At 41.7% G+C, this 27890-nt stretch overlaps 1 protein-coding gene across 2 annotated transcripts in view; it reads left to right on the top strand.

Annotated features, from left to right (window-relative positions):
• Nucleotides 1-307: 307 nt before the first annotated feature.
• Nucleotides 308-27890, top strand: part of LOC117884452 (aromatase) — a 47315-nt gene continuing 19732 nt past the window's right edge. Inside the window, exons 1-3 of one of the 2 annotated variants that reach the window (XM_034784867.1) lie at nt 308-492; nt 21431-21596; nt 23373-23523. In XM_034784867.1, coding sequence (XP_034640758.1) covers nt 21455-21596; nt 23373-23523 — 293 coding nt within the window. In that variant the 5' untranslated portion in view covers nt 308-492; nt 21431-21454. Of the gene's footprint in view, nt 493-21240; nt 21597-23372; nt 23524-27890 lie in introns of those variants that run through there. The other variant, XM_034784866.1, reaches the window with a different exon arrangement.

The following is a 27890-nucleotide window of genomic DNA, read 5'->3' as shown; positions in this document are numbered from 1 at the left end:
GTATCTGTATACAGTCAGAAACAGGATAGATCTTTAAAAGACCCATTAGTCATCCAGCTGCCATTTCAGGATTGCTCCATACAACACATTTTATATTGTTTTGTCCATTCCTGTTTTAAATATCCAAAGTACTGCAGCTTCCATTTCTTCATATTTATGCTGGAAATTATTTGATTGCTTAATACATCGCGGTGTAAGGAAGTTTTGTTTCTAAAACTCTCCTGTTTTCAAGGAATTAACGTCATCCCATTATTCCTCGTTATGCTACCCTTTTTAACACCCTTCCTTCCACAACCTATTGCGAAACACACACAAAAACCAAAAAACCTTCATCTCTAAGCAACTGATCTCTTAGCAACAAGAAGCGCCTTCATAAGAGATGCCACACAGAGTGGTCATCAGAAAACCTGTTCTGATCTTTAAAAGGAGCGCACCCGTTAACACAGGTAGCTCTCATCAGGAACTGAACGAAATAATAACAAAAGGACACAGGTAACTTATTTAACATTCATATTTTAGCATTTTTTCTTAAAAAATGAAGCTAGAACAACTGTGAAAGAGAAATAGATTCTTTTTGATGAATTTTAGAGTTGCTTTGATCTTAGTTTATTCTGGCTAACTTTCTGTAAATGATATAATGTCTGACCAGCTCTTTACGTGTTTTCTGACTCACAGCATAAAGCATTCTTACTCAAACGTGTCTTGCAATTTAAAACAAAATAATAGAAAATCATTTTGTAAGTATTTTTTATGGGATGTTTCACTTTTTTTTTTAAAAAAAAGGAGCCCATTTTGGTAGAACTATTGCAGTATGAAATTGTTCATTTCATTCAACTTTTCAAACCATTTAGACAGTATGAAAAGTATTTAATTACAACTTCTTGCATTTTTGCTGCAAATTCCATGGGAAAGAAATATGCTCTCTGTCTAATGTTTCAGTGCCTTCTGGGTTCCTTCTACCTAGAATAACCTTTTCTCTATCCATATGCACTGCTCAAGAGAAAGATTTGCTCCATAACTAGAAATGGGAGAGAATGGATATTGTCAACTGTTAGCTGGATTCTCAAAGTAAAGCTAAGCAGAAAATAACTGGAATTGGGCAAAGTATGGTTTCCAAGTAACACAGCCATAGCAGGGAGAAATTAACTCTGAGAATTATGAAAACTGAGGTGAAAAAGAAGGCATTGGGTAGAACACTACACATCTAAAACTGATCTGGAGAGTTGGTTAATTGTCTCATGGCTACCAGTGTTTCTTGTGGTAAGGATCTGTCTTTACTTAAACGGCTAGAATTTCCTCCTTATCCACTTCTGATACATACAGTTGTTGGAACAGAAAATTATGTCTGGAAAAACTGTATTCGAAATGAGTTTTGTTAATTCCAAACCAAAGTTGTTTTTGCTTCTCTAAACTTTATTAACATACTCATTGGAATATATGCAGCGGTTTTCATATCTAGGTAACGTTTGGTGAGGTTACAGACAGAAAAGTCACTATGTGAAAAGTGATGCCACTTAATAAAATAGCTCCCTCTATCTCTATAAGTCATGTCTGTTTACCAACAAAAACAGGTTTCTACTACTATTAGCATTGCCATGGTAGACATATAATCATGACAAAGAGATCTGGATTCTGTTCTCTCTATATATGATAAACTAAATTGTCTGTTCAGTTATAATTGCATAATTACTAGAAATGAAGTAAGAGGCAAAAAGAACACAGCTGGATTGTCAGATAACAGGGAGAGTCTTCAGGGCTGCTGGCAGTTAAGAAAAACAGTTGTTGATGTGTAAACTGACTAAATTTGATATAGAAATTAGAGAGATAAATACTGACCATCCATTTTCCACTAATTTTTCTGTCACTTTTGAAGGTATAATTGACTTTAAAAGTTATCCTAAAATTTCTTTTGGACAAGATATGGGAATAATATTGTTTACAAGACTCTCAAACCAGGAATAAAAAAAAACAACCTTGCAAATGTCCCCACAAATTAGACCATTGTTAGTATATGTGTTTGAATCTGCTTTGTCTGTTAGTATATCTGTCTCAATCTGATGGCTAGCATGAATTGATATACTCTCATTCTGCATCAGCCGGTGTTTGGGATTAAAAGGTACAATGCAAAAATCATCATCTATCTTCTATTGGGGATGCTACTTTTCATGAACACTACTTTGGTCTCTAAGCAACAAAAAGTCCTATTGTAAAAGCGACACAATTGGCAAGGTATTTTTCAAATCATACGTCAGAACGTAATTAAAATCTCAGAAAGAGCCATTTTCCAAATTCTAATTTCAGAACCTTCTTATTTTTCATGGAAATTGTAATTTAATCAATCACAGATCATTGTGGAAATGAAGAGCCCTATTGTGCAGTCACTGGGACACCATGTAGTGTACCTTCCCTCGTATTTTCATCTAATGTAAATAACAGCCCCCAAGGTACCATGATGATTGGCATGAAAGAAAGCATGGATGCAATGCTCACTATAAAGTTACACAAAGCAGGTGTGTTTTTTAGTCTCGTTTATTATGGGCAACTAACATCACTCTATAACTGGGCAGGTCTATTAATACACTAGGGCAAAATTTGCAGAAGTTACTGGTGATTTTGGGTGCCTCTGGTTTTGGGTGCCCAACTTGGGTCCTGATTTTCAGAAACCACTGAGCAACCACACTCTGAAAAATGAAGTTAGCCACCCAAGAATTGAGGCATCCAAAATCACTGGTGACTTTTGAAAGTCTTGGCTTAAGTTCATACTGGTCAATATGTCAATACTGAGCCTGCCATTTTACAGCACCACAACTAAACAAAGCATCCACACTGTCCTCTAGGTCAGTGTTTCCCAAACTTGGGATGCTGCTTGTGTAGGGAAACCCTGGCGGGCTGGGCCAGTTTGTTTACCTGCCCCGTCCGCAAGTCCAGCTGATCGTGGCTCCCACTGGCGGCGGCCAGTACGTCCCTCGGCCTGCGCCGCTTCCAGCAGCTCCCATTGGCTTGGAGCAGCGAACCGCAGCCAGTGGGAGCCGCGATCGGCCGGACCTGTGGACGGGGCAGGTAAACAAACTGGCCCAGCCTGCCAGGGGCTTTCCCTACACAAGTGGCATCCCAAGTTTGGGAAACACTGCTCTAGTGATTGTGTTGTAATGTTAAGAGATTCTATTATCCTGTTGTGTCATCCCAAAAGATATTTGGGACCATTTTAATACCTTGCAGGGTACAGGACTGCCCTGTCAAAATGAGACTGCTCTTTCAGGGGGTGGGGAAGGGATGAGTGACAATTTGCACAGTATTCCAAGAGAAAACACATAAAAAGTATCATGACAAAATGTCCTTGAAATAATATAGCAACAGAGCATTCTGCAAAAATATGCCTGTTCTGGAGAAATCATTGTATAAGTTTGTACCAGTCCAAAAGTTAGAATATATATCGACTCGGGTACAGGAAACATTGCATGTCGTATTCTACCTCAAAGGGGTATTGTGAGGATAAATATATTAAAGATTGTGAGGTGCTCAGATACTACAGAAAGGGGGTCACATAAATGCATTAGATAAACCTGTATTACCTAAGAAAATATATCTTAGACATAAAAAATGATAAGAATTGTGAGGAAGGAGGGAGCATTGCTGTGTTTGGGGACATTGATTCATTGGAATATGGTGACCTGCCATGACCAAAGATGCATACTAACTACATACACTAAATAGAGCAGGGTAGCGTGCTGAAGCTCTGTCAGGTAAGCCTGAAGGAGGGGTGATGCACCCTAACAGAGATTACAATTATCCCCCCTACAAGGGCAGTTTTCTTGCTCTTTTTTAGTGATGTTTGTAACCTGATGGTCTTATTGGCATTTCCATAATCCGACAAGAAGCCAGGTATAAGCAGTGGCCAAAAGTACAACCTTTCCTCTTGGAAGTGGACCTCCTTGTAGACAATCCCACTGCTGTCACCCAAGCCTAGATTTTGGTAATGCTCTCAACATGGGGCTACATCAACAGACCATTTGGAAACTTCAGGTGGTACAGTGACCACATTACTCCAATACTCTAATCTGTACTGGCCTCCAGTTAGTTTCTGGATGCATTGAGAGGTGTGGGGTTTGATTGGTAAGTAGCTTGAGGACTCTGTGTGACACAGATGCAGCAATAGCTCAAGCAGCTTTGCTGATCACAAACAGCCATTTGGTATAAGCAGGAAAGGGATGGCAGCAGAACAGTTTCCCCAAGAGGTCCTCAGTTATGGAACTCTCTCCTTGCTTCTACCGCTTTCATCTATCAGAGACCTAATGTGCTGCTCTCCAGGTCACATTGCAATGCATAGCCAATTTCTCAGATTTTCACTGACATAGGAATAGAGGGGCTGATTGTGAAGACTGGGGTTGAAGGTTTCATTTTTCTGTGGGGTATTTCGTTTTTCTATATTGATCCAGGAATATATTCGTACTATAATTACTGTACTGGTACCTAGCATTTTAGATAGGCACCATTCAGAAATCTAACTAAATAATGCAAGTTTGATGTATAGCTACAAATCAACAAGATGCACCATCAAAGTAGCAATCCCAATGACCCAGGAACAACTGGCAACCTTTAATAGGCTGCACATGGCCCCTGCAACCATCAGTGGAGACCAAGATTGGATACAATTGTGGATCTTGCTCTTTCCCAGGCTGTAAGTAAAGCTTTATATTATTTCAGGTTTGATAATCAGTATCTTGTTTGATCATTAGTCACAGTGTCGAGGAGTTTTGCTAAGGTGCGCTATGGTAGAATTTGCCTGCAAAACATCTGTGTACTGTAGGTAGGCTTTTTATCTAGCTGTTCTTTATGTGTGCAGACAATGCCCTTACTTTATGAACAATAAAATAACCATAACTGTTGAGTCGATGTCCAACTGTCACACCAGCATGGCATGACCTTCCCTTCTCTTTCAGATATGCAGTGTTCCCATACACACTCATGTTGCAAAGATAGAAGAAGGAAGAGCTGAGGGGCAACAGGCAAGCTGAAGTGCTGTACCAGGATATTACTACATAATTTCAAGGATAGAAAGGGACACTGTTTCCCAGTCTAACAGACCTGCATCCTAGAATGTGATTGAAATCTTGGAGATGGGAGAAATTGCATGGTGGAGGGTGAAGGAGGAGTTTGGAAAAAGACTGGAGGACACAGAAGTAGTGAGTCAAATTCTGTCCTGGAAGTGGAGAGAGTGTAGCCCATTATTTAACTTGTGCCGATTGTTTATTCATAGTTTTCCATTCTGATTGTATTTCATAGTGTTCTTTTGTTTAACTTTTCCTTATGTTTCTAATGTTTATTGGTGTTTGATAGTAACCACTTACATTCAAATTCTTTTTTTTATAGATTTCAAATGTGCACGTGGTGGAGGAGCAATGACTAACATGATATTTTATTTTAAACGAAGGGTTTCAAAATGCTCATGCAAATAAAGTAAAATTAACAGATGGCTTTTGGTTTGTTCGTGTATTTATTTCTATGGGCTTGGAAGGGTGCTTGTATCTCTGTGTTTGTGGTATATAGGCAGGGTACCGATAATAAACTTAAATCATACAGTGAAATTAAAGCCAGACCTCTTGTCTTCTGTTTTCTAGATATCCTCTGAAAAAAAAAAAAAAAAAAAGATATTACTACTAATAGTACCGTATTGGGTGTATATTTATAAGGCTGTTAATAAGAATTCTTTGACTCTATGGCTTCAGCTGATGAAATATTTTTAATAGACTTGTATTGTTCACCCATAATTCTCTGCATGCATGAACAATAAGACTTTTTAAATTATCCAGTATAATGAAAATGAACCTAACATTGGGAAAAAAGACACTTCCCAATCCACTACGCAGAAATGGCCTGAGTTAGTTGATAAGACTTGTTGACTACTTGGAAGGTCAATAAAGTTGAGCTCCAGTGGGAGGTGAGAGGGAAGTGACTTCACTGGAAAAGCCTAACCCCTACCCTTTGATGTGTAAAGCTAGGGATTGTTAGTTCAAACATGATACTAATTATTATGAGCAAAATCTTACAGGACACTGGAGCTCGAAACTAGCATTGTTAATATCATGCAGAGGCAAATCAGAAGCCAGCACATCTCTGGGACATGGATATAATGCATTCCCTGAATGACAAGTGGCAACTGCATTTTGCATTCAAGTTTCTGAAAGATTTTCTGGTGTAACCCAATGTACATGACAGTAATCAAAACAGGAGATGACAAAAGCACGGATAATAATGGCAAGGTCACAACCACCCTGCTAAGCAAAGATGGAAAATATATTGTTATCTACAGCTTTTATCTGGACATATAAAAGACCCAAGAATCCAATAAGACTTCTACATTACCTGTCACAAAAGGGTGGACCCACTCAAATGAAAGGGCAGAATGCTTCCTTTTGCTTTGGTTGTCCCCCAATCCCAACATCACCCCACTCTTATTAATTAACTAACTAGTTTAGCACAGTGCCCCAGTCTTAGTCTGACACTCAAAGGTAAGTGATCAAATGAAAAACATATCACCATGAGGGACAGTACCGAAACCCAAACTGCCTCCCCATCTCCAGCACCACCTTCTAGTATACTTTGAACAGAAGTGACAACAGATCCTTGCTTGTCCCAATACTGCTTTCTGGGTCCTATCAGAAGAGAGAATAGACCCATTCAAGTGCAATTCTCTCTCTCGCAGAATTGACAGACCTGGTAGTTGATTATAGTACTGGGTTGGGATTTAGGAGTCCTGGGTTCAATTGCTAGGTATGCCACAGACTTCCTGTGTGATCTTGGTCAAGTCACTTAAAACCTACCCTGTGTATCTGCTCCTCATCTGTAAAGTGGGGATAATCTTTTTCGTGTTACAGATTCTTCAAGGCAGAGGTTGTCTCTTGCTAGATCTTTGTGCAGTGATTGGCACAGTGGGGCCCTGATCTCGAGTAGGGCCTCTAGCTTCTACTGTCTATGCTGACACATACCCCCACATTCTACCTCACCTGCCCCAAAACACAATAAATTGCCAAACTCCTCCCCCTTTCATCATTAAACAAGAGTAGTGCTGAATTCCTGTCAGACTGCAAAGAGGTTCAATGTAAAGTCCCCCACTCCATCTCAGCCCCTCAATGAAGACTATGCTGTCTTGGTTACTTCACCCAGTTTGCCTCTACTCCCTCCAAAAATCTTTTCAAAGAACAAAAGAAAGTTTAAAGGAATTGCTGGGGGACTTTGGTTGAGCTCATACTCTGCTAAATACTGCAAAATTAACTACAAGACACCAAACCTGCAACATCTTTAAGCTTTTGGAATATAACCTAATGATTTTATGTAAAATTGATTAAAAAGTCAGATTTATGGGACTGACCTAGTTTTAGATGTGCTGACTATATCTCTAGAAATCATTAGGGAAGAGCTAACTGTAAGCATTGGGTATTAATTATGGTTAAATGTGCAGATTAGGGAACTGTGTTTCTTTTTCTGATGTGGAATGAAGCCTTTTTAAAAAGAACACTATTTTGGTCCATATAGAAGTCTTTATTCTGGAGTAGAAAAATGTAAGCAAGTAACTCTTGGAAGGCAGTACTGCACATCCTATTACAAAATGCAAGAAAATGCAGATGGCATAATTTATGGCAAGGTGTATGCTTTGTCATAATAGAGTCACAATTAAGCAAGTAAAAAGGGAAATAAGAAATCATGGAACTCCTGAAAACAAAAAAAATATCAGGAAGGAGTGACAGACAGATATCAGGTGTATGGTACATCCTGAAGGAACTCTTTTAGTACCATTCCTTCAGATCTTGTAAGAATTACAGCATTAGAGGAAAAACTATGCATATAGCACTAGAGGAATTTCTGATAGACCCAGGCCAGTTGGGTACAGCAGAGTCACAGGAAGCCCAGTTACTGACCTGTAGAGAAGTGGGTTTCTGTTCCCTGACTGACCAGAGCAGGGACTGCTCCACGCTAGGGTGGTCACATGACTCCAATTAACCTGCAAAGAATCAGTTTAAGCCATTAGGCTGAGAACACCTGACTCTTTCCAGGTTAATTGGAGTCAGGTGAGGCTGTTAAGCTAATGTGAACACCTGACTCTAATTAAGGCCCCTCTGATACTATAAAATGCTCACTCCAGGCAGGCTGAGGAAAGCCAAAGAACTAGAGGAGAGAAAGTGTGGCTGAAGGGTTAGGTAATGAAGAAACCCTCAAGCCTCTGGAAAAGGAGCCCTAAGGTAAGGGTGAAGAAGAGAGAAGTGGGAGAGCTGTGGGGAAGTGCCCCAGGGAAATGTAGCAACTCTGGCAGTGAAAGGTCAGCTGTTGCCATTAGGATACCTGGGCTAGAACCTGGAGTAGAGGGTGGACCTGGGTTTTCCCCAACCTGTCACTACAGAAACACCACTTGGGAGGGGAAGATAGGCCCCTGTCAGGACAGGATGCTAAGCTGTTCTGGAATAAGCCTGTAGGGATAACAGACTGTGGGAGTTCTTTTACTGACCTCCTTGTTGGCTTATATGGAAAAGGGCTCAGTAGACTGTAACCCTGGCCCTAGAAAAAGAGAAGGGCTACATGGAGGGTTGCAGTGAGCCTCTGAGGCTAGCATAAACTGCCTGGAAGCATGGGGACAAGGTCGGAGCTCTGCTACACCATATTCAATATCCTTTTGCAATCAGAAGGGGAAAGCTATCAGGCTTGATCCTGCAAGGTGCTGAGCACTCTGTCAATCTAGCAAAACACTTAAGCACCTGCTTAAACTTTGAGTATGTGAAGAGTCCCACTGACTTCAGTGGGATTATTCATGTGCTTAGTTTTCAGTGTGATTGTTTTTCTGGTTTGGGCTATAATGCTCAGCACCTGGCAAGATCATGCCCATAACGAGCTAAATTATAATCATATTGTTCACATCAGAGCACTAAGACTGAAAGAGTTCTGCACAAGTCTTGTAGGCAAACTATAATCTAAGTCAGGGGTCGGGAACATTCGGCACGCGGCTCACCAGGGTAAGCACCCTGGCGGGCCGGGCCAGTTGTATTTACCTGCTGGCGTGGCAGGTTCGGCCGATCGCGGCCCTCACTGGCTGCGGTTCGCCGTCCCGGGCCAATGGGAGCAGCGAGAAGCCGCGGCCAGTGCATCGCTCACCCGTGCCACTTCCCATCGCCCTCATTGGCCCGGGACGGCAAACTGCGGCCAGTGGGGGCCGCGATCGGCTGAACCTGCCACGTCAGCAGGTAAATAAAACTGGCCCGGCCTGCCAGCATGCTTACCCTGGCGAGCCACGTGCCGAACGTTGCCGACCCCTGATCTAAGTAAATACTTTCTTCAAGCTATGGATTTTATTGCCAGAAAAACACATCACAGCCTTCTTATTAAAAAGCATGTTTAGGATATTCATAGAGTTCACTGCAACTGTGTGGAATCTGTTGCTACAGCAATCAAAAAAAATCTTCTTTTGTGTGAATAGTCACATTCCTTATGAACATCCTGCACTGGATTATTATTGGTTAGAGTACAACAGAAGTTGAGTTGGAAACCTTCTATATGGGGATTGTCTATCCACTTCCCAATGTAGGAAATTAACTCCTTTTTTTCCCCCATCAAGGTGTACTCCATTTTCGCTGCTTCCTCTCCACTTTAGCTCTTTCTTTCTATCACATTTAAGCACCATCCACAGAATAAATATAACATAACTTGATATGCAGCACACAGCTTTTGGCAGGTGTCTATTTACAAGTGCATGGCTGAGCCTTTGCCATTTGAATGAGATGTTCAACCTTAAACTAGCAATGAAAGCAGGAAATAGGTAGGATTTACCCCTAGACTAAGGAAAGGAAGGTACTATACAACTAACACGTGACGGTCCCCTCACTTACACCAAGGTAAATCAGCAGTGAAGTCAGTGGAGTTACACTTTTGTAAAACCTGTGTATCATTAAATAAACATATCTGAATTTGTTATCTTCAGTTGTTCAGAGAAAATACTGTGTCCTGAGCTAAGCCAGAGTCATTTGTGAGGCTGATATTACTCTGCAAAACTCTAGATTTATAATTTTAACTAGGTAGTACTAGAGGAAGTATAGTAGGTATACTTCCTCAAGGAGGCTTTAAATCTTTCCTGGAGTAAAGGATGGAACGTTCCCCTCCCCTGAACCATTCATTCTGCTGTTAGGAGTGGAAGAAGTCTTACAAGTAAGACAGATTCTGTAAAGAACCTTCTGGGATCAGTTAACCTATATCTCAATGGGGAATCATAAACTTCTCCATACTTAATGTACCACACTGAGCTCTGATCTCATGGCCTGTGCCATCAGGCATTCTGAGAGTCAGGTGAGAAGGATTATTGTTCACTACTTTTGTTTTAAAACTTATACAGTTACAACGTTGATAACCTGAAAGGAAAAAAACAAAAATCATTAAAATGCTTATGCTTATTCTTATGCTTGACTGCAGCCTGTTTAATCACTCACAGCAACATCTATTTTAAGGAATTCAGCTCAGTCTAGAAGTTTCCTAATATACTTGATTGCAGACCTTTAATCTACAGCGGCCTCTGGTGGCAAATACTTTAGCAGCAATTGAAACTTGCAGTAAATACTCATAGCTCTGCAATGATAGAAACATTCTGTTTCACATATTCTCTCTCTTGAATAGAGATGGACTCCCCCCTAGGCTTTCTCCTATTCAGGATATGGGCAAAGTGAATTTACATGTTTGAAACATTTTGATTAGAAGATGCAAATCAAGATGTGACAACAATAATTTTTTAATTTCACCATTGCTTCCCCTTTCACTTCACTAATTTGATCTACAATATACCACATGCCTCCCTGAAAATATAAAATCTATTAATTTTCTCAAAGTAAGTAAAGTAAAGATAGTCAGGGCTGGCTCCAGGCACCAGCCCACCAAGCTTGTGCTTGGGGCGGCACCTGGAGGGGGGCGGCGCGGTGCTCTGGCCACCAGGGACAGCGGAGTCCCGACCTGGCAAAAAAGCCAGAGCCGGCCCTGGATACAGTCCATTAGCAAGAATCTAACCAAATGCACAAATCAGCCTGCTTATTCATGAAAGGAATAATACACACAAGGTACATGCCAGGAAGAAATTATTAGGAATAGCTAAGCCTCTGTCACTAATTCAGTTGTCATTCCTGGTTTTGTTAAGTTTCTAAGTCTTTTATCAAAAGAATCAAAGGATATATAATAGAAATTCAAGAAAATAAGAATCTTTGCAGCAAGATCTATTTAGGCAAGTTTGTCTGTCAAACTCTTGTGCATCAGATCCATATTATTTCTTAGAATAACATTGAAGTGGGGCCACGTATGGCTGTTATCGGGAGAGGCAGATACATGAAGGCGTATAAGCAATTTGGTAGGCAGGATGGCTCAGCTGAAGTGATTCTCTGTGGGGGAAAATGTTCTCCCACTCCCTCCTCACAACAAGATTTTTTTTTTCTTTAAAGTAAATAGACATAAAAAAAGAAACCTGCAAATTTGGGCACTTAACACTCACTGAAACTAGGACCAACAGTTTTTCTGTGCAAGAGAAAATGTATTTAAGAAATGTAAGTGAAATCTGTTCTCTTTATGAAAGCGTTTGAGGCCAGTTGTTACCTACACTGAGGGTATGTCTTTTCCCTGCAAAGAACAGGTGTGCTTCTAACTCTGGTTAGCAACTTAGGTTAAAATAGCAGTGAAGAGCAAGCAATTTGGATTTTAACTCAGATTAGCAGCTCAAATTCAACCCAAGGTTCCCTTATAAACTATAACTCAAGCTGTTAGCAGTGACTATGAGGTAACTCAGGTTATTTTAATCCAAGTTAGCTAACCTGAATTAAGAACACACCATTGTTGTTGCTGCTTGGTTTTTGTTTTGTGTTTACAGAGAAGACGTACCCTAAGACTCCTTTACACCACTCTGATACTATAAAGGGGGCCATAAGTGTAAGGCAGAATAATGTAAAAAGGTCTTTGTGTAAATTAGAATTGGGCCAAGTATGTTGAATGTAAATACTTATGAATAAATGAACTTAAACAGGTTTTATTATCTAGAAATATGATGACTCATTGAAAAAGGGAGGTGAACTACAGTTAAAAGTAGAAAGTGGAGAGTCATGGCAAATAGGCTGAATTACAAGAAATTAAACACATGAATGTGTTTATCAGTGACGTTTGGTGGTTTATAGGTTACACCTTTAAACCCTGAAGCACATATTGTGAAGTGTGACCGCATAGACCAGGGGTCGGCAACCTTTCAGAAGTCGTGTGCCGAGTCTTCATTTATTCACTTTAATTTAAGGTTTCGCGTGCCAGTCATACATTTTATTGTTTTTAGAAGGTCTCTCTATGTCTATAATATATAACTAAACTACTGTTGTATGTAAAGTAAACAAGGTTTTCAAAATGTTTAAGAAGCTTCATTTAAAATTAAATTAAAATGCTGATCTTAAGCCACCAACCTGCTCAGCTCACTGCCAGCCTGGGGTTCCGTTAACCTAGGCCAGCAGCAGGCTGAGTGGGGCCTGCGGCCAGAACCCCGGCTGGCAAGGGGCCAGCAGCCAGAACCCCAGGTTGGCAGCGGGCTGAGTGGAGTTGGCGGCTGGGACCCCAGCTGGCAAGGGGCTGGCAACCAGAACCCCAAGCTGGCAGCTGGGACCCCAGACCAGGAGCAGGCTGAGCAGGGCCAGGACCCCAGACCAGTGACGGGCTGAGCGGGGCCGGCACCCCAGACCGGCGGTGGGCCGAGCAGCTCAGCCCGCTGCTGGTCTGGGGTTCCTTCCGCTGGCTCCTGCCAGCCAGGGTCCCGGCTGCTGGCCCCGCTCAGCCCACTGCCGGTCTGGGGTTCTGGCTTCTGGCCTCTTGCCAGCTGGGGCCCTGCTCAGCCCTCTGCCAACCTGGTGCTCAGGGTGGGGATGTGGGGGGTGCAAGAGTCAGGGCATGGGGTGTGTGTGTGGGGGGGGGGCTGGGTATGTGTGAAGGATGTAGGAATCAGGGATGGGGTCATGGGAGGGGATTCAGGGGGCTGGGTGCAAGGAGGTGCAGGGGTCAGGGCAGAGGGCTGGAGGGGGTGGACTGGGATCAGGGGGGTGCTCCCAGCCCCCTGCCCTGAGCGGCTCACGGCAGGGGGTTGGAGGGATACGCCCTGCTCCTATCCCCCTTCCCCAAGGCCCCGCTCCTGCCTCCTTACCGGTCTGAGCAGCGAGGGCACTGGGGTTGCTCTTCTCCCCTCCCTCGCAAGGGCCATCAGTGGCAGGGAGGGAGAGGAGGCGGGGCTCCACGCAGCACGGTGGGGGAAGAGGCGGGGGGGGGAAGCTTGGCTGCCAGCGGAGCCTGCTGTACAGCAGGAGCAAGCTTGCTTCTGCCCCCACCACAGAGAGTGGTAGGCGGGGGGCAGAGAAGAGCAGGCTGGGTTGGGCAGGATTTTTAATGGCATGCTGCTGCCTGCCGGGGTCCCGCTCAACCCGCTGCCGGGGTTCGGCAGCAGACCCCGGCAGGCAGCAGCGTGTCATTAAAAATTGGCTTGCATGCCATCTTTAGCACGTGTGCCATAGGTTGCTGACCCCTGGCATAGACTGTCGGTCCTTCATCAGTTAAGACTGAGCCAATCACAACACGTCTTCGAATCTTCTCTTGCTTTGGCCACCCTTCGCCATGCTTGTCCATAGCTTCTTGTTAGGAAATCATCCCACCTCTTTGGCGGCCGACCGCGTGGCCGTTTCAGTTCTCGCGGATACCACTCAGATATAGCTGCAGTCCATCTGTTGTCACTGAGTCATGCCAAATGTCCCACCCACCGCATTTTGCTGAGCCTGCTTTCAACCACAACATCTTGCACTCCAGACTGCTGCCTAATTATTTCAGTGGGGATGTGATCACGGAGCGAAATGCCCAAAAATGTTCATTCCATTGCCTTCTTTGTGACAGACAGTTGATTTTCTTCAGTCTTCGTCAGCGACCATGTTTCGCTGCCATATAGCATCGCTGGATCTGTTCTCCTCCAAGAGTTATTTGGGTTCTTGGCAGAACATCTGATCTCATATATTTTGTTTTCCACTGGTTCATTTTTAATCCGACTTGACTACTTTTCAGGTTCAGTTCTTTAAGCATTTTCTCAAGCTGGACTGTATTTTTGCTATCAGCACTATATGATCTGCGAACCTGAGATGGTTTAGCCGCTCGCTGTTGATATTAATCCTGCCTTTCAGGTCTGCTCGTGGAAAGACCAATTCAAGACAGGCTGTGAACAATGTTGGTGAAACTGTATCTCCTTGTTTCACACCTTTCTCAATGGTGATTCAGAGGGGAGTATCGAACAGCAATATATCCATGCTGCAGCCAGAGTTTTTGCTTCCTTTAATAATGTGATCTATTTTGCACTGATGCCCTGTTCTGAAAGAGCTTCAAGAATGGAGTTAGTCTCCACGCTATCAAACACCTTCTTGTAGTCCATGAAGGCAATGCACAAAGGAAACTTGTATTCCCTTGAACACTCTAGTAGTTGGTTTAGAGTGAAGATGTGGTCTATCATGCTGTAATTTCTTCGAAAACTGGCCTGCTCTCTAGGTTGCCGTTCATCCAGGTTTCACGACAGTCTGTTATTATTTTGGCGCACAACTTAGACATGCGAAAGCAGGCAGATCGGGTGATAGTTCTTTAGATTTTCTCTATTGCCTTTCTTATGCAGCAAGATGGTATTGGACTCTTTCCAACTGGACGGTATCTTCTGAATTTCCAGGTAACGGCTGAACCTTTGGCCGAGAGCTTTCCAGAGTTCCTGATCTCCCAACTTAAGCACTTCTGCTGTCAGACCGTCCTTGCCTGGAGCCTTCCTGAAGCATAACACTTAGAAAATTATAGCTTTCCTTTTATATTTTTTCTCAAGCCACTCTGAAATACATTGTCTTAGTAAAGTAAAAAAAAAAAAAAATCAATGTTCACGCATCCAAAATAAGTTAATCCTCAGAGTGAAACTCAAACTAATGACAAGGTATAACGGAGTTGGTTTCATGCTACAGCACAAAGTATCAGAGGTGCAATTTGTATTTTGACAGAAGCACAAGTGTTAAAATTAGTAGTCTGACCTTAAACCCCCATAATCCTTGAATTTGAGGCATTTGAAGTCTGCATCCATTTCTTGGTCTGAATTTTGCAGCTGGCCCATAACTTCACAATGGGACGCAATCCCAGCTATGAACACCCCTAGAAATGAACATGTTCAAAAACTAGGACTGCCTAGAAGATACTTTAGGGTTCAACTTTGCAAGAGGTTGAGTATCTCCTGCTAGGTGCTCAGAACCCTCCCATGGCATTTGACCCTGCAGGTGAAATATTTGTAGGTATGGGCCTTTACACAGCTGTTATTCCATGCTGTAACATCCAAATATGCTGTCACTTATTTCTGTTTGTCTTTAGTAATCCATGGCAATAAAGGCAACAGAGGCAAAGGATGAACCCACCACAAGACCAAAAATAATGGCATGTTTTGCCTTGCTAAGGGAATGCAGCATATTAATTGCCACTGGCAGGTTAACAAAGAATCTGCAGTTCACTGGCTGCCGAAGGTCAGAAGGAGAGACCAACAGCCCTTGAAAAGCAGGGTCGCAGAGCTTGAATTTGTAATGAATATATGGTCTATATGTGGCTAAAATTTTGGCACTTCTGAAAAGAGAAACCTTCATTTCCTCCCTCTCTCATCCCCACAGAGGTGCTAGTTTTGTTTTGGTACAGACCATCATCTAGGGGCTGTAGGCTCATGAAGTGATTTAGCATGTGGAAAGGGATGGAGACTAGGTGAAAAATGGGAGAAACTCATCCATTTGTACACTGTACATTCAAGCATGCTTGCATCCAGATATTGTGGCAACACACACAAAGCATCCAAGCTTGTTTCTAATTAATCTTTCAATTTCAAGTAAGAGTGCTAGGTGTTTCTATTTGTTTTTAGTTAGAGTGAAAAAGTGAGCCCAGGGTAGGTCTACTGTTTGGTAGCACACAAAACTGCCTTTAGGCCATTGAGCTGGTCCCGTATTTTGTTTTCTAAACAATAGATGTACTACAAGGAAACATTTAGATACTCGTTATCTCACTGTCTGGCTGGTGGCTGTGGGCAATGGTGTTTCTAGGACTTAGTATTTGGGGTAGCAGGTTGGGAAAACATACATCTGTGGATGCAGAAATTGAACAGTCATTCTTCTATGCAGGGGACTTTTAACTTAAAAGTACAGAACTCCTTACTTAGACATCCCGGTTAACATTGTTTCGTTATTAGGTTGCTGATCTATTACAGAACATACTCATTTAAAGACACACCATATTCCATTATAAAGTTGTGTGGCTTGCCCCACTCTGCCCACCTGATGGGTGCTCCTGCCAGGGAGTCGAGTGGGGTTGGGGTACAGGAGTTTGCCCCGTTCCACTGTCCGGCTTTCCAACCAGGGAGCAGGCAAGCCCCTGACCCCGCTCCCCAGCAGGAGTGCCAGGTGGGTGGAACAGGGCAGCCCCCCACATCCTGACCCCGCTATGCCCCCTGCCTCAACCAAGCTTAACAATCATCATTGGTGAGAATGGTATAAAATTGTTTTAAAATTATTTAAAACTTGTCCTGTATACATATGTCTTTTGTCTGCCCCCCCAAAAAACCCTGGAACCTAACCCCCCCAATTATATTAATTTTTATGGGAAATTGGATTCGCTTTACATAGTTTCACTTAAAGTAGGATTTTTCAGGAACATAACTACAATGTTAAGCAAGGAGTTACTGTACTAAAGATGATACAATTGAGTACACCATAGAGCAGCATATTACTGAAGCACCTAACAAATTCTATGGCATTCCAGAAATAGAAAGCCAGCAATGGTAACTCAATGCATTTATCTTCTGTGATTTAAGAATGGGAAATGAGGGAAAGAAACTGCATTGAGGGAAAGAGGCTGCAGTGTGGGTTTTCTTGTGGCCTAGTACCCAAATCTTTACTCACACCAAGTAGTATATTTGCACACACAGGTGAGTAAGGGCTGCTAAATTGGGTCTTTAACAGCACTACCTACCTACTTGGCTTGAGACTAGCCACTGCCTCAGATTCCCTTCACTCAAATAGAGTTGCCAATTTTCTAACTGAACAAAACCAAACACCCTTGCCCAGGCCCTTTTCTGAGGCCCCAACCCTCTCACTCCATCCCCACTCCCTCTGTCACTTGCTCTCCCCTACCCTCAGTCACTCATCCATTTTCACCAGGCTGGGGAGGGTCCCTTTTTGACCAGGTGTTGGGTCTCTCAAACTTCCCACATGGTTTGTGTGCCACAGTAACTTGGCCCTCCAGCAAAGTTATAAAAGAAAGTCAACCCTTTCCATGATATCAAACTCCAAACTAACATAACCTAAGAGGGTCTTTCACCCTAGTCTCAAGCTTGGCATAGTTCTTCCTTCCTGAGGGTCTATCTCCTCTTTGAAAAGGGTCATCTGCCCTTCCTGGGATCTACTCAGTTTCTTTCATGCTTTTATAGAGCCCTGACTCTCTAGACAGCTGCCCCCATAGTCCCTCCTCAATCTGGCTCTCCATAGGCCGGGTTCTCTCCAGTTCTCCCCCAGGCCATCTGCCTGGGAGTCACCTTGTCCAGGGCCTACCACAGAAGCCTAACGTGCTTCCAATAGTTCCCACCCTGTTCTCTTCAACTGAGCTCTCACTGACTTTTACAGGGGCAAGACGTTTTTCATCAAGCCCTACAGCCTCACTTAGGAGTCAGCTATTCAGTCACAAGTGGGGCTGGGCCCATCACCCTATGATGGGCCTACCATTAAAGATACAGGGATGTAAATGAAGTTTCCAGTTTTGATTCTCAGAGAAACTGACACCCTAACATTCTTGCTGAATTTCACAAATTGTGTACCCCTTTAATTAACTTGATATATGAGCCAAATCCTGAACTTCATATTCAGGTAAAACTCCCACTGGAGTCAGCATTTGGGTCTAGGCTTTGGTAATAAGATAAGCCCACTGCAAATCTTTGCATAAAGTTCTCTTCTAGAGAGCTACTGCTATTGATCTCTCAGCTGATCTGGAACTGGGCTGCTCCATGGCACTCAACTGGCATCAAACCTGAGTCTGGGGGCATTGACCTCCAGTGACCTTTCTGATTCCTGTTAAATTTAACATATAAACTGCAATTAAAACACTCATTTAATATTAACCAATGTAATACAAGGGTCACCAGAACAAACAAGCCTCTATGGATGGCCAGATTTTCAAAAGAGCTCAGCATCCAATTGTATCCCTTTGTGCTGAGCTCTTTTGAAAATCTAGTCCCTAGTTAGGTTCTGGGAAGGTGATAGTAACAGACATGGGATTCATATTAATCCAGGATTTAATCTCACATCCCATACATGTACTGGACACATATTGGAGACTGAATGTCTTGCACAGTAGGGATTGGATTTTAGGAGATGAAGGTTCCAGAGGTGAGGACTTGGGAATCAGAAAGGACACTAGGGACTACTTTGGACCCTCATCCTCTGCTTCTGCATCTCCATTGCATTCTTAAACTTCAGTTGCTGTCTTCATCTTCTGCAGCAGATATATGGGTATGTCGATGGTACTTATTTTAAATCACAGTCCATTACATTTATCAGAACAAAGATACACAGCAATGATGCGCACACCCTGTACTCAGGGTATATTTTCTTGAATTGTAGAAGAAAGCAAACTTTTCCATAGGCAGCACTTTCTATGCTTCTTTTACTGTCCTATAAAAGCAGACATCTCCATTACCATATATGAAATCCATAATCTTTAAGGCAGTCACCTTCATGCTACTATTGGGTGACATGTTGACATCAGAATAATCGTTGAAGTCAGAACAACAATTATAATACAATTTCTATGGCATACCATCTCCGGGATCTTAAAACGCTTTACAGACATTCATTAATTAGGCTTCTTAGGATCTTGTGGATAATTATAGTATAATTACCTGCATTTTGCAGAGGTGAGGTGACTTGGCCAGACTCACCTGGTAAGGCTGTGACAAAACAGCAAATAGAGCTCTGATTTCCTGTGGCTTTTATCCACAAAGCCTTCCCAGCATGCAAGAGGACAACAGTAAAGCAACGTAAGATACAGGAGCATCCATAGGTACAAAAGACATCCAGGGATCCAACTACCTATCAGTGTAGTACACATTTCCAAAGGGTCATTTGACTTTTTTTTTTTTTGTTTTTTACAGTAAGACCTTTTCTTTAAAAAGTGCTACAAGTATTTCAAAGTAATGATCCAAAACACTATGGCAACACTTGAATTCATAAGGTTCTGAATCATTACTTTCCTGCCCCATCCTTTGTTTGTATTCTGTACATCTTCTACTTAGACTGTAAGCTCATCTTCTTGTTTTCTGTAAAGCAGTGAGCACATTCTGTGCACTACATAAATATAATACCATTACTGCTAACTGAGTATGGTAGTACATTCTTCTACAGTACGAGACAAAAACACACAATAAACGAAAGCACAATATGAGAGAGTTTCAAGATAAACGTTTTGAAAACCCAAAATATTGGGAACAGCTACAACAGCTGTACCTGGACATGCTGAGTACCTATACCCTGGAACTTAGATATTAAGTGATCAGAGAACAACGCAAATACACATCTAGTTACTGTAAGAGCAGAGTTAAAAGTGTTTTACTCATCTAATCTAATGTTTTACAGCTTGTTACTGTGCAATACATCTCTTGTCTGGCTATACCAAAAGGAGGACAGGAGACACTTGATATGGTTTTAATCAGACCTCGACTTTATTATTAGATGTCTGGGACTACCCGGCAGATAAAAGTGTACAGTGCAGGTAACTCCATGTTCATTCAATATCTACCCAGCAGGTTTCACCAGGTCCCCTTTTTTTTCCATCCAGGTCCCCCAGCCAACCCATTGCTGGGACCTTACCACCCCTGCCCCTCCCACAAACGAGGGTTAAGGTGGGCTATAAAAGAGGGGTTGGCTTCCTGCCGTACCAGTCATAGGAGCCCTGAATTCCCCCATTCCACTCCTTTAACCAATACCTCCTTTTTAAGTCCTTTACAAAACCATTTATCAGGTCACTTTATCCCTGCACTGCACATCCACCCCCACACTTACATAATGAGTTGCAAAATCATAGCCTAACTCCCTTCCCTACTTGCTGTAAAAGATCTCTCCCTGAACCCATTGTGGGGAAGACAAACCCCCACGCCACCTAGGTTAATCTGGTGGTCAGGAAAAATGATTTCCCAGTCCCCCTAGGAAGGAGCGGCTAGCATGATTCCCACAGCAGGTCCTGACCAAACCTAGTATTTCACCACCTCAAGGGGCAGGACAATGGGTGGGTGCTACACCACCTGGTCCATGGAAAAAAGGGCTTCTCTTGCCATGCTTGTCCCTTTTCAACTCCCCAACCCTTCTGGTCTCTGGGGATGAGTCAGTGTCACCACGCTGACCCACTCCCCCTTTCTGCAGCACACACACAGCCCTCTTCCCACCATACACACATGTAAAGCACTAGTCCCTCTTCCCCGGCAAGTTGGACAATGCTCCCCCACCCCGCCGTGTGGTCATACTCATACAGATAACAGTATCTGCCTCCGCAGGGACAAACAAATCCCATGGTTTATGGCATAACTTAAAATCAGAAGGGACCAGCAAGGAACCCTTCTCCCTCTTTTACAGCATGGTTGTCTGTTTATGTTTTTGCCTTCCTTTAAGAGTCAAGCATTGGTCATTGTCAAAGAGAAAAGATGGCGCTAGGCCTGATGAATCTATGGTCTGGTCTGACAAGTACTATGCTCTTCTGCTAAATATTTTGGAAAAAAAGTAAAGTAATGCAAAGCATTACAACACTAAGTGTCAGATAAAAATAAAGCACAATATAATTTTTACCCAGATGCCTGAGGCAAGCTACGTTTGTGTACTAGGAAATATACTTGGTTATTTTGGAAATCCAAGGACATTCACAAATGCTAGTGACGTGGAGGGAAAACAAGGTAGGTATCTTAGATAAAAGACTACAAGTAAGTTCATTCAACCCTTCCACATGTGTTGAGAGTTTAATTTCTTTTATTATGGTTAGAAATTTGGCACGCTATCTGGAGTTAACGTCATTGTTGGCCAGCCAAGGGCAATATCAAAGATAAAAGGTCTATTGGCCAAAGCATCCAAAGGAACCTGAGCTTCAATACCAAGGTCAGAAATGCTTTGTTATTTCTGGGCAAAAAGTAAATCTGCTGTACGTCTGTTTTGACTTGTAGTTTAGCTTGTCTTGTCTAAGCAGCCAGTCTCCTTATAAAACAAAGCTACTACGGGTATGAATTTGCTCAGTTACAGGACCTGCAAAGGGGTTGCAAGGTACCGATTAAAGGTGTCTTAGCATTTTGAAACTTTCAGCCTCTTTCCATATTTTTCCCCTAAAGGCAAAGTAGACTGTCTTAGAAAAGATGATACTGGAAACCCTGAATCTGATGCATTCCAATATCACCAGCGTGGTGCCAGAAGTGATGCCAACTGCCACCGTGCCCATACTCCTCCTCATGTGCTTTCTTTTCCTAATCTGGAATTATGAAGAAACATCAATACCAGGTAAATTGATTTGACATGGTATCCCCCAAAACGCTACAAAGGGGTTCTTTTGTTGTTCACCTTATGGTAAAAAAGGGAACGATGGGTAATAAGTGCATATCTAGGAAACACAGAAGGAATATGTATTAAAATATAGTAGGCATATAATGATAGGAAAAACAAAAATCTGAAGTGCCTTATTTGCCCCCAAACTTTGTGCATTCAAGTTTGTTTGGTCAGCTAAAAGTATCACATTATTTACTTTCTTCAGATCTCTCCTTGTGTGCGTATGATAGTATGTAATTTTAAGCATGGTATCTAGATATTTATAGTCTGGATTATTTTCATGGATGTTTTAGAGCTTTCATTTTGTTACTGTTGCAAATGTTGGAGCTTTGGAAGATGATTTCTGCTCAAAACAAACCTAATTTAGAAGAGAGGGTCATTTTGGAGCTCTTTGGTTACCCACCTTTCCCCATGTATCTGACACTAAAGAACCACCCCTCATGGACCAACATCAAAAGCCCATCTGAATGGGAGACCCTTGTTGCTAGGTTTTCAGGAACATATGTAGATGTCACTTATTCAGTTTATTCTCCATTAGGTACAGGATAATAAATTTCCATAAACTGGAACATAGTGCACTGGTATAAAGAAGGAAGTTAATGGGATTACACCTGAGTAAAGCTAATTAAGGAGACCCAGGCAAACTATCTTTGAATAACCCTTATTCGTGGAGAGTTCGGAGAATACTGGAAAGGCATTTGCAGAAGGTTATGTAGTGCAGCCTGAATGCTTTATGGGATTAACCGGGAGAGATAACAGCATTCATTTGCCTTAAATTTACAGTTAAATAGTCCTGGCTTCTGATTCCTGTTCATAAAGGCTGGTGTCTTGAGGTATTTGTACATCTTGTGAACATAATGTGTGAAACTTTTCTCTAAGTACTTTACTTTCTTTCATGTCTCTGAACAAATCCCAAGACATTACAGCAGGCAAGCCAGACTGACCATGTAGAACAGAGGGGGCTCCCTTTAGAACAGGTTCCTTTAGCCATTCTAAGACTCTTTCCTCACTCTTTTTTCCCCCCCAAGGGGACAAATTTTGCTCTGTTACACTAGTGTATCTCTGGAATCACTCTACTAAAGTCAATTGAGGTATTCTAGATTTACACTGGTGGAAGTCAGTTCAGAATCTTAACCATTGACTAAATTTATATGATTCTGTTCTGAGCTCTTACATTAGAATGTTGCTTTCCAGAAACTCATTGAGTAGAATGCTCTTATACAAACCCATCCTCTAAAACTGTATTTTCCTCATTTACTATTCTTTATATTAAAAGACAGCTAGGAAGTTGACTTTTGTAGGTGATATTACAGTCTAACAAAGGCCCTTGTCCCTAAAACTATTTGTTAAATTTGCAAATGGATAAACAATAGGATGTCATTGTTCTTTGAACTATTTCTTACTCCTTTGCCTTGATACTTACCCACTATACCTCTAAATGAAAACCACCCCTGTAGTCATCTGCTTGAAGTATCAGAAAAAGGTTCAGAGTCTAGTTTACTACATGCACATAGAATGTACATCAGACTCAGGATCAAGCTGCTGTGGATATAAAACTATCAACTCTGCAGATACAGATGTTCCTATGTCAGGTTTGCATAAGCCAATTTTATGTGAAATCAAGTGTCCAATAGGCTCTGTGACTTGAGTGTTAAAGATCCTTTGCAAAGAGTGATACTGATATTTTCTAATCCGTTGTTAAAATTCATATTGTTTTAACCTTTTCCTTAGGGCCTGGTTTCTGTATGGGAATTGGTCCCCTCATTTCACATGGGAGATTCCTTTGGATGGGAATGGGAAATGCCTGCAACTATTACAATAAGATGTATGGAGAATTTATGAGAGTCTGGATCAGTGGAGAGGAAACACTCATAATTAGCAAGTAAATCTTTGTGTTCTCTTGCTCTAATAATATAACAAGTATTTTGCAACTTTTTGCCAGGCACTTTGTTATATTAGAATTATTTTATGATTTTCAAAATTGTTTCTCACTAACAGGAATCGTACGTCTTCTGCTACTTGCTGACGTCTCTTTTTTGTGTGCAGCTTCTAAATGTCAATACTTATATACTACAGGCTTGACCCTGTACCACTGAAGTACATGGGAGTTTTGCCATGTATTTCAATGGAACAAGGATCAAACCCTAAGGCTCAATCCTGTAAGTACTTACTCTCACTTGCCCTGCATTTATTATAATAGGACTACTGAGTATAAGACTATATAAGAACTTGATTGATAGCTTGCAGGATCGAACAAAAAATTAATTGCAAAAAGCCTCATGGAGATCTTTCTCAAAATGGGAGTAAAAACTGAAGATTATGGACCCAATTCAGCAAGGTACTTAAACACATGCAAAGCTTCAGGAATATGAGTAATCCCATTAGAATCCATGGGATTACTCATGTGCTTAAATTAAACATTCTTAAACCTGTTGCTGAATTGGAGCATGTAGTTTTACTAGCTGCAATAGAGGTGGGGGTTTTGTTTTTTCTTTTTTTGGGGGAGGGGGTGACTTTTTTTTTATTGGACATTCTGGGAACTCATAATAAGGATAAGGATTTCTCCATAAATGAAAACTCTAAAGTCTTCCACACAAAGAACAACAAAAACTGTTGATTAGCCATTCTAACTACTCTGGATCCAGATATGTCAATCATGTGAAAGTCAGAGCCAGCTTGTTGAAAGACACTGTAGTCCAGAGAAATGAGCTCTAATCCTGGCGCTATCACTGACTTTGTTCAGATCTGGGCAAGTCATTTCACTTTTCTGTCTGTTTCTACCAAATTGGTAATAACAATGAGAATACTACCTACCCTCTTGACCAATATAGGAGTAGTAAGGATTAATTACTTAATATCCATACAATGCTTAAAACATGTCAGACTGTGTAAATGCAAAGTGTCCGTATTGCTCTCTCACTATTTGATTCCAGTCTATAAGAAATAATCAGATACACAAATCAATGCAGTAGATGAATCAGACTGCACAGTCATTACTTCAGCTTTGGTCAGGATTGCCTCTCACTTAAAAACCTTAACAAGACATGGAAAACTAACACTTAAAAATCCTTTACAATGTCAATGGAGCATTCACAGTGCTTCTTATGGCCTGTCACAGTTAAACAGCAAGATCTGAGCTCTGTAAAACAGGTACAGTCCTGTTCCCTTTAAGGCAATTGAACTTTTGCCATCAACTCCACTTAGATTAAGAGCAGATGCAGAGATTTGCAGAGTCTGCAATACAATTTACATTGTCTCCTCCAGGCCTTGACTGCATAATTTTGTAATGAAATATGATTTCATAGCTTCCATCAGCAAAATCCAGCCCAATTTTAATAGTTACCTTTAGTCTCTCTCTGCTCAGATGGGCAAATCCTGAAATCCTCACTTAGGGCCACTCTGTGACTGGCCCTTAGGTGAGCGTACAGGTTGGAAAAGAGCATAGGGAGCCTCTCCCCATGATTACACGTCTGATAGGCCTGTCATCATTCCACTCCCTGAGCACATGAAAGTACAGGGACTCTTCCTTCCCTGCACAATCCACCACAGTGGATGCCCAGGAGCAGTGGGGAGGAAAGGGAAGAGCAAGGCAGAAGGGACAAGGGGAACATACTGCGCACTCTGAAGGGTTGTAGCGCTGAGCACAATCCCCTGGCAGAATCCTTGAGGCAGAATTCCTCTCTGATTATGTTCCTCCGCTCTACCCTGTACTCTAATCCTTATTCAATTTTTACTCAGGCAAAACTCCCAGAGTGAAACCCTGGCCCCATTAAAGGCAATAGTAAACTCCATGGTCTTCACTCACTTCATTTCAATGAGTTTTTTGTTTTAGTTAACACTGCATAAGAATTTCAGGATTTGGTCTCTGAAGTGTTCATGGCATGAAAAGTGGTTGACTGTTTGATCTCTGCCAGTCTCACTCTTCCTTTCTTTGGCATCTTTGATCTGATCATTTTGTGCCACTGGATCAGCATTTCTAAGCAGCTAGCTCCCTCTACAGGAAATTAGGTTCTAAAGTAGTAATGCTGATCAAAGCCAGTTTGCCAGAGTGATGATTGAATAAGCATGGTTAATAGAAAAAGAGGAGGGTATGTTCTAGTGGCAGTAGGTTTCTTTTTTTCAAACAACCCTAAATAAAAACATACTTTGTTTTTGTAATATTTCTTCTTTGGTTTTATATGAGTAATTCTAATCTCTGCTGATTAATTACCAGTAGTAATTTATAAGCATTGTATTAAACATATGAAAGCAAAGAATTGTAATGTAGCTAACTACTATATACTGGTAAAGCAAGGTCCTTGTTATATTGTGCATTCACTGTGTGTACATAGTTAGATCCGGCACTGAATCAAGTAATGCACGTTGTGCACTATGGGCTGCACCTTGCCAGGCAATGAGCACTCTGGCTCTGATCCAGCAAAGCAGCTAAAGGTCCACAGGGCTCAGAACCTTGCTGAATTGAGCCCTATGAAACTGGAAGACTGAGGTCACCTTTATTGATCTTTAAGGCGCATCCTTGTGAGAGACTGCCCTTATTCTCCAATGGGTAGTGTTTGGTTTTTTATTACACACTGATATTTGTTTTCAACATGGGTTTGCCAATGATCAAATATCTACAAAATGTGTAGGTGGCAGTATATGCCTGCCATGATTGATGGGGTCTAACATCTGTGCATTTTAATCCATCAAAGACAGGCTATGCAGTGTTGCAGTCCCATAGCTTATAGCCTGAGCCTGGTAAAATGATCAGAACATGACTGTGGTCCTAAGGAGAGCTGGGTGAAAAGTAGAGAGAATTCAGAACCATTATGCTGAATTCCAAATCACATTAATAATGGACACATTCATATGCTGCATAAAAGGAAACTTTGGTTTGGACAATTATCTGTGGCAAGTCAGTAGCTCCGACGGGGTCAATAGTTCAAAATTGTTACATTCAACACATTTGTTTTTTCACAAGAGTACCAGTACCTTATAAACTACTGTTGCTTCCATCCAAAATTAAAGGTTGGATCATCTACACAGAAAACAAATACCATGTGATTTGTGACCAAACAGATTCCTTAGCAATACTCACTACTTTGGTTTGTTCTTAACCACAACAATGGAGATTGGTTTATGCTCTGAAGTATGAGAATTTATACCCCTTCCAAAACTTTGGGATATGTTTGTTTTGGTTGTCTTTAATCTTTCCTATTGCCAATTAGTGCTAATAGTTTTTAAGCTGTGAAAGCCTGTCCACTAGGGAACACCAGCTCATTTCATTTAGGTCACTGAGAAGCTGTTAGATAATAACAATTTCCAGTTATTTGGACTGGAATCCAACTGGTGACCTAGAAAATCTCACTCTGTTAATGTGTCTGGGGCTAGTGAACAGATGTAAGGGGTTGTATTTTCAGTACCAGACACAACCTTCCCAAACACAATACTCCACATGAATAAAACCACATTCCAAGGATAATTGGTGTGTGTGTGTGTGTGTGAATTCTGTACTCCCATGCAATCCCTTATGGAACTCACTGCTGTAAGAGATTAATGATTTCTGTTAAGATCTGTTCCTCAATAAAGGATGACACATAGGAATAATAAGAACATCATTCTCAATTACATTAACCAGTAACAAAATTATCAGCCCTCTTAATTCAATATGAAAGGCAACCAAAAACTGTCAAGGGTGAAGAAGCAACTTCCCCTATAAACATGTTATTGCATAACTGCCATCAAATGTTTTACATCTGCTTTTGAAGCATCTGATACTGGCCATTGTCAGAGACAGTATGGCAAAGTCTATGTTCCTATAGATTTCTATGCATCTTCACTCTTTACTCCGGTTGAATTTCTGAGGCAGTCAATTGCCATTTTACCAAGAAAACAGTGCATGCCTAGCCGCATGTATATTAAAAAAAAGACTTAGCATGATGCATGGCATTTTTATATCAATCAGATCATGGCTTTTAAAGAATCGCATATATAAGAAATGACATCAATGTTGCATGCACAGTATGTTTGAGTTGAAAGTGCTTTGTCTCTCTCAAGTAATCAACACCTCAGAAGATTGGGCCTGAAGTAGAGTAAGTCAAATTAAAGATCAGAGGGGTAGCCGTGTTAGTCTGAATCTGTAAAAAGCAACAGAGGATCCTGTGGCACCTTTGAGACTAACAGAAGTACTGGGAGCATAAGCTTTCGTGGGTAAGAACCTCACTTCTTCAGATGCAAGTGAAGAAGAAGTTCCGGAGATTCTTCTTCACT

This window comes from Trachemys scripta, chromosome 10 (assembly GCF_013100865.1).
Source record: "Trachemys scripta elegans isolate TJP31775 chromosome 10, CAS_Tse_1.0, whole genome shotgun sequence".
In the NCBI taxonomy this organism is placed as follows: domain Eukaryota; kingdom Metazoa; phylum Chordata; order Testudines; family Emydidae; genus Trachemys; species Trachemys scripta.
Note: the sequence above shows the minus strand (reverse complement) of the source record. Positions and strands in the feature narration are given on the sequence as shown.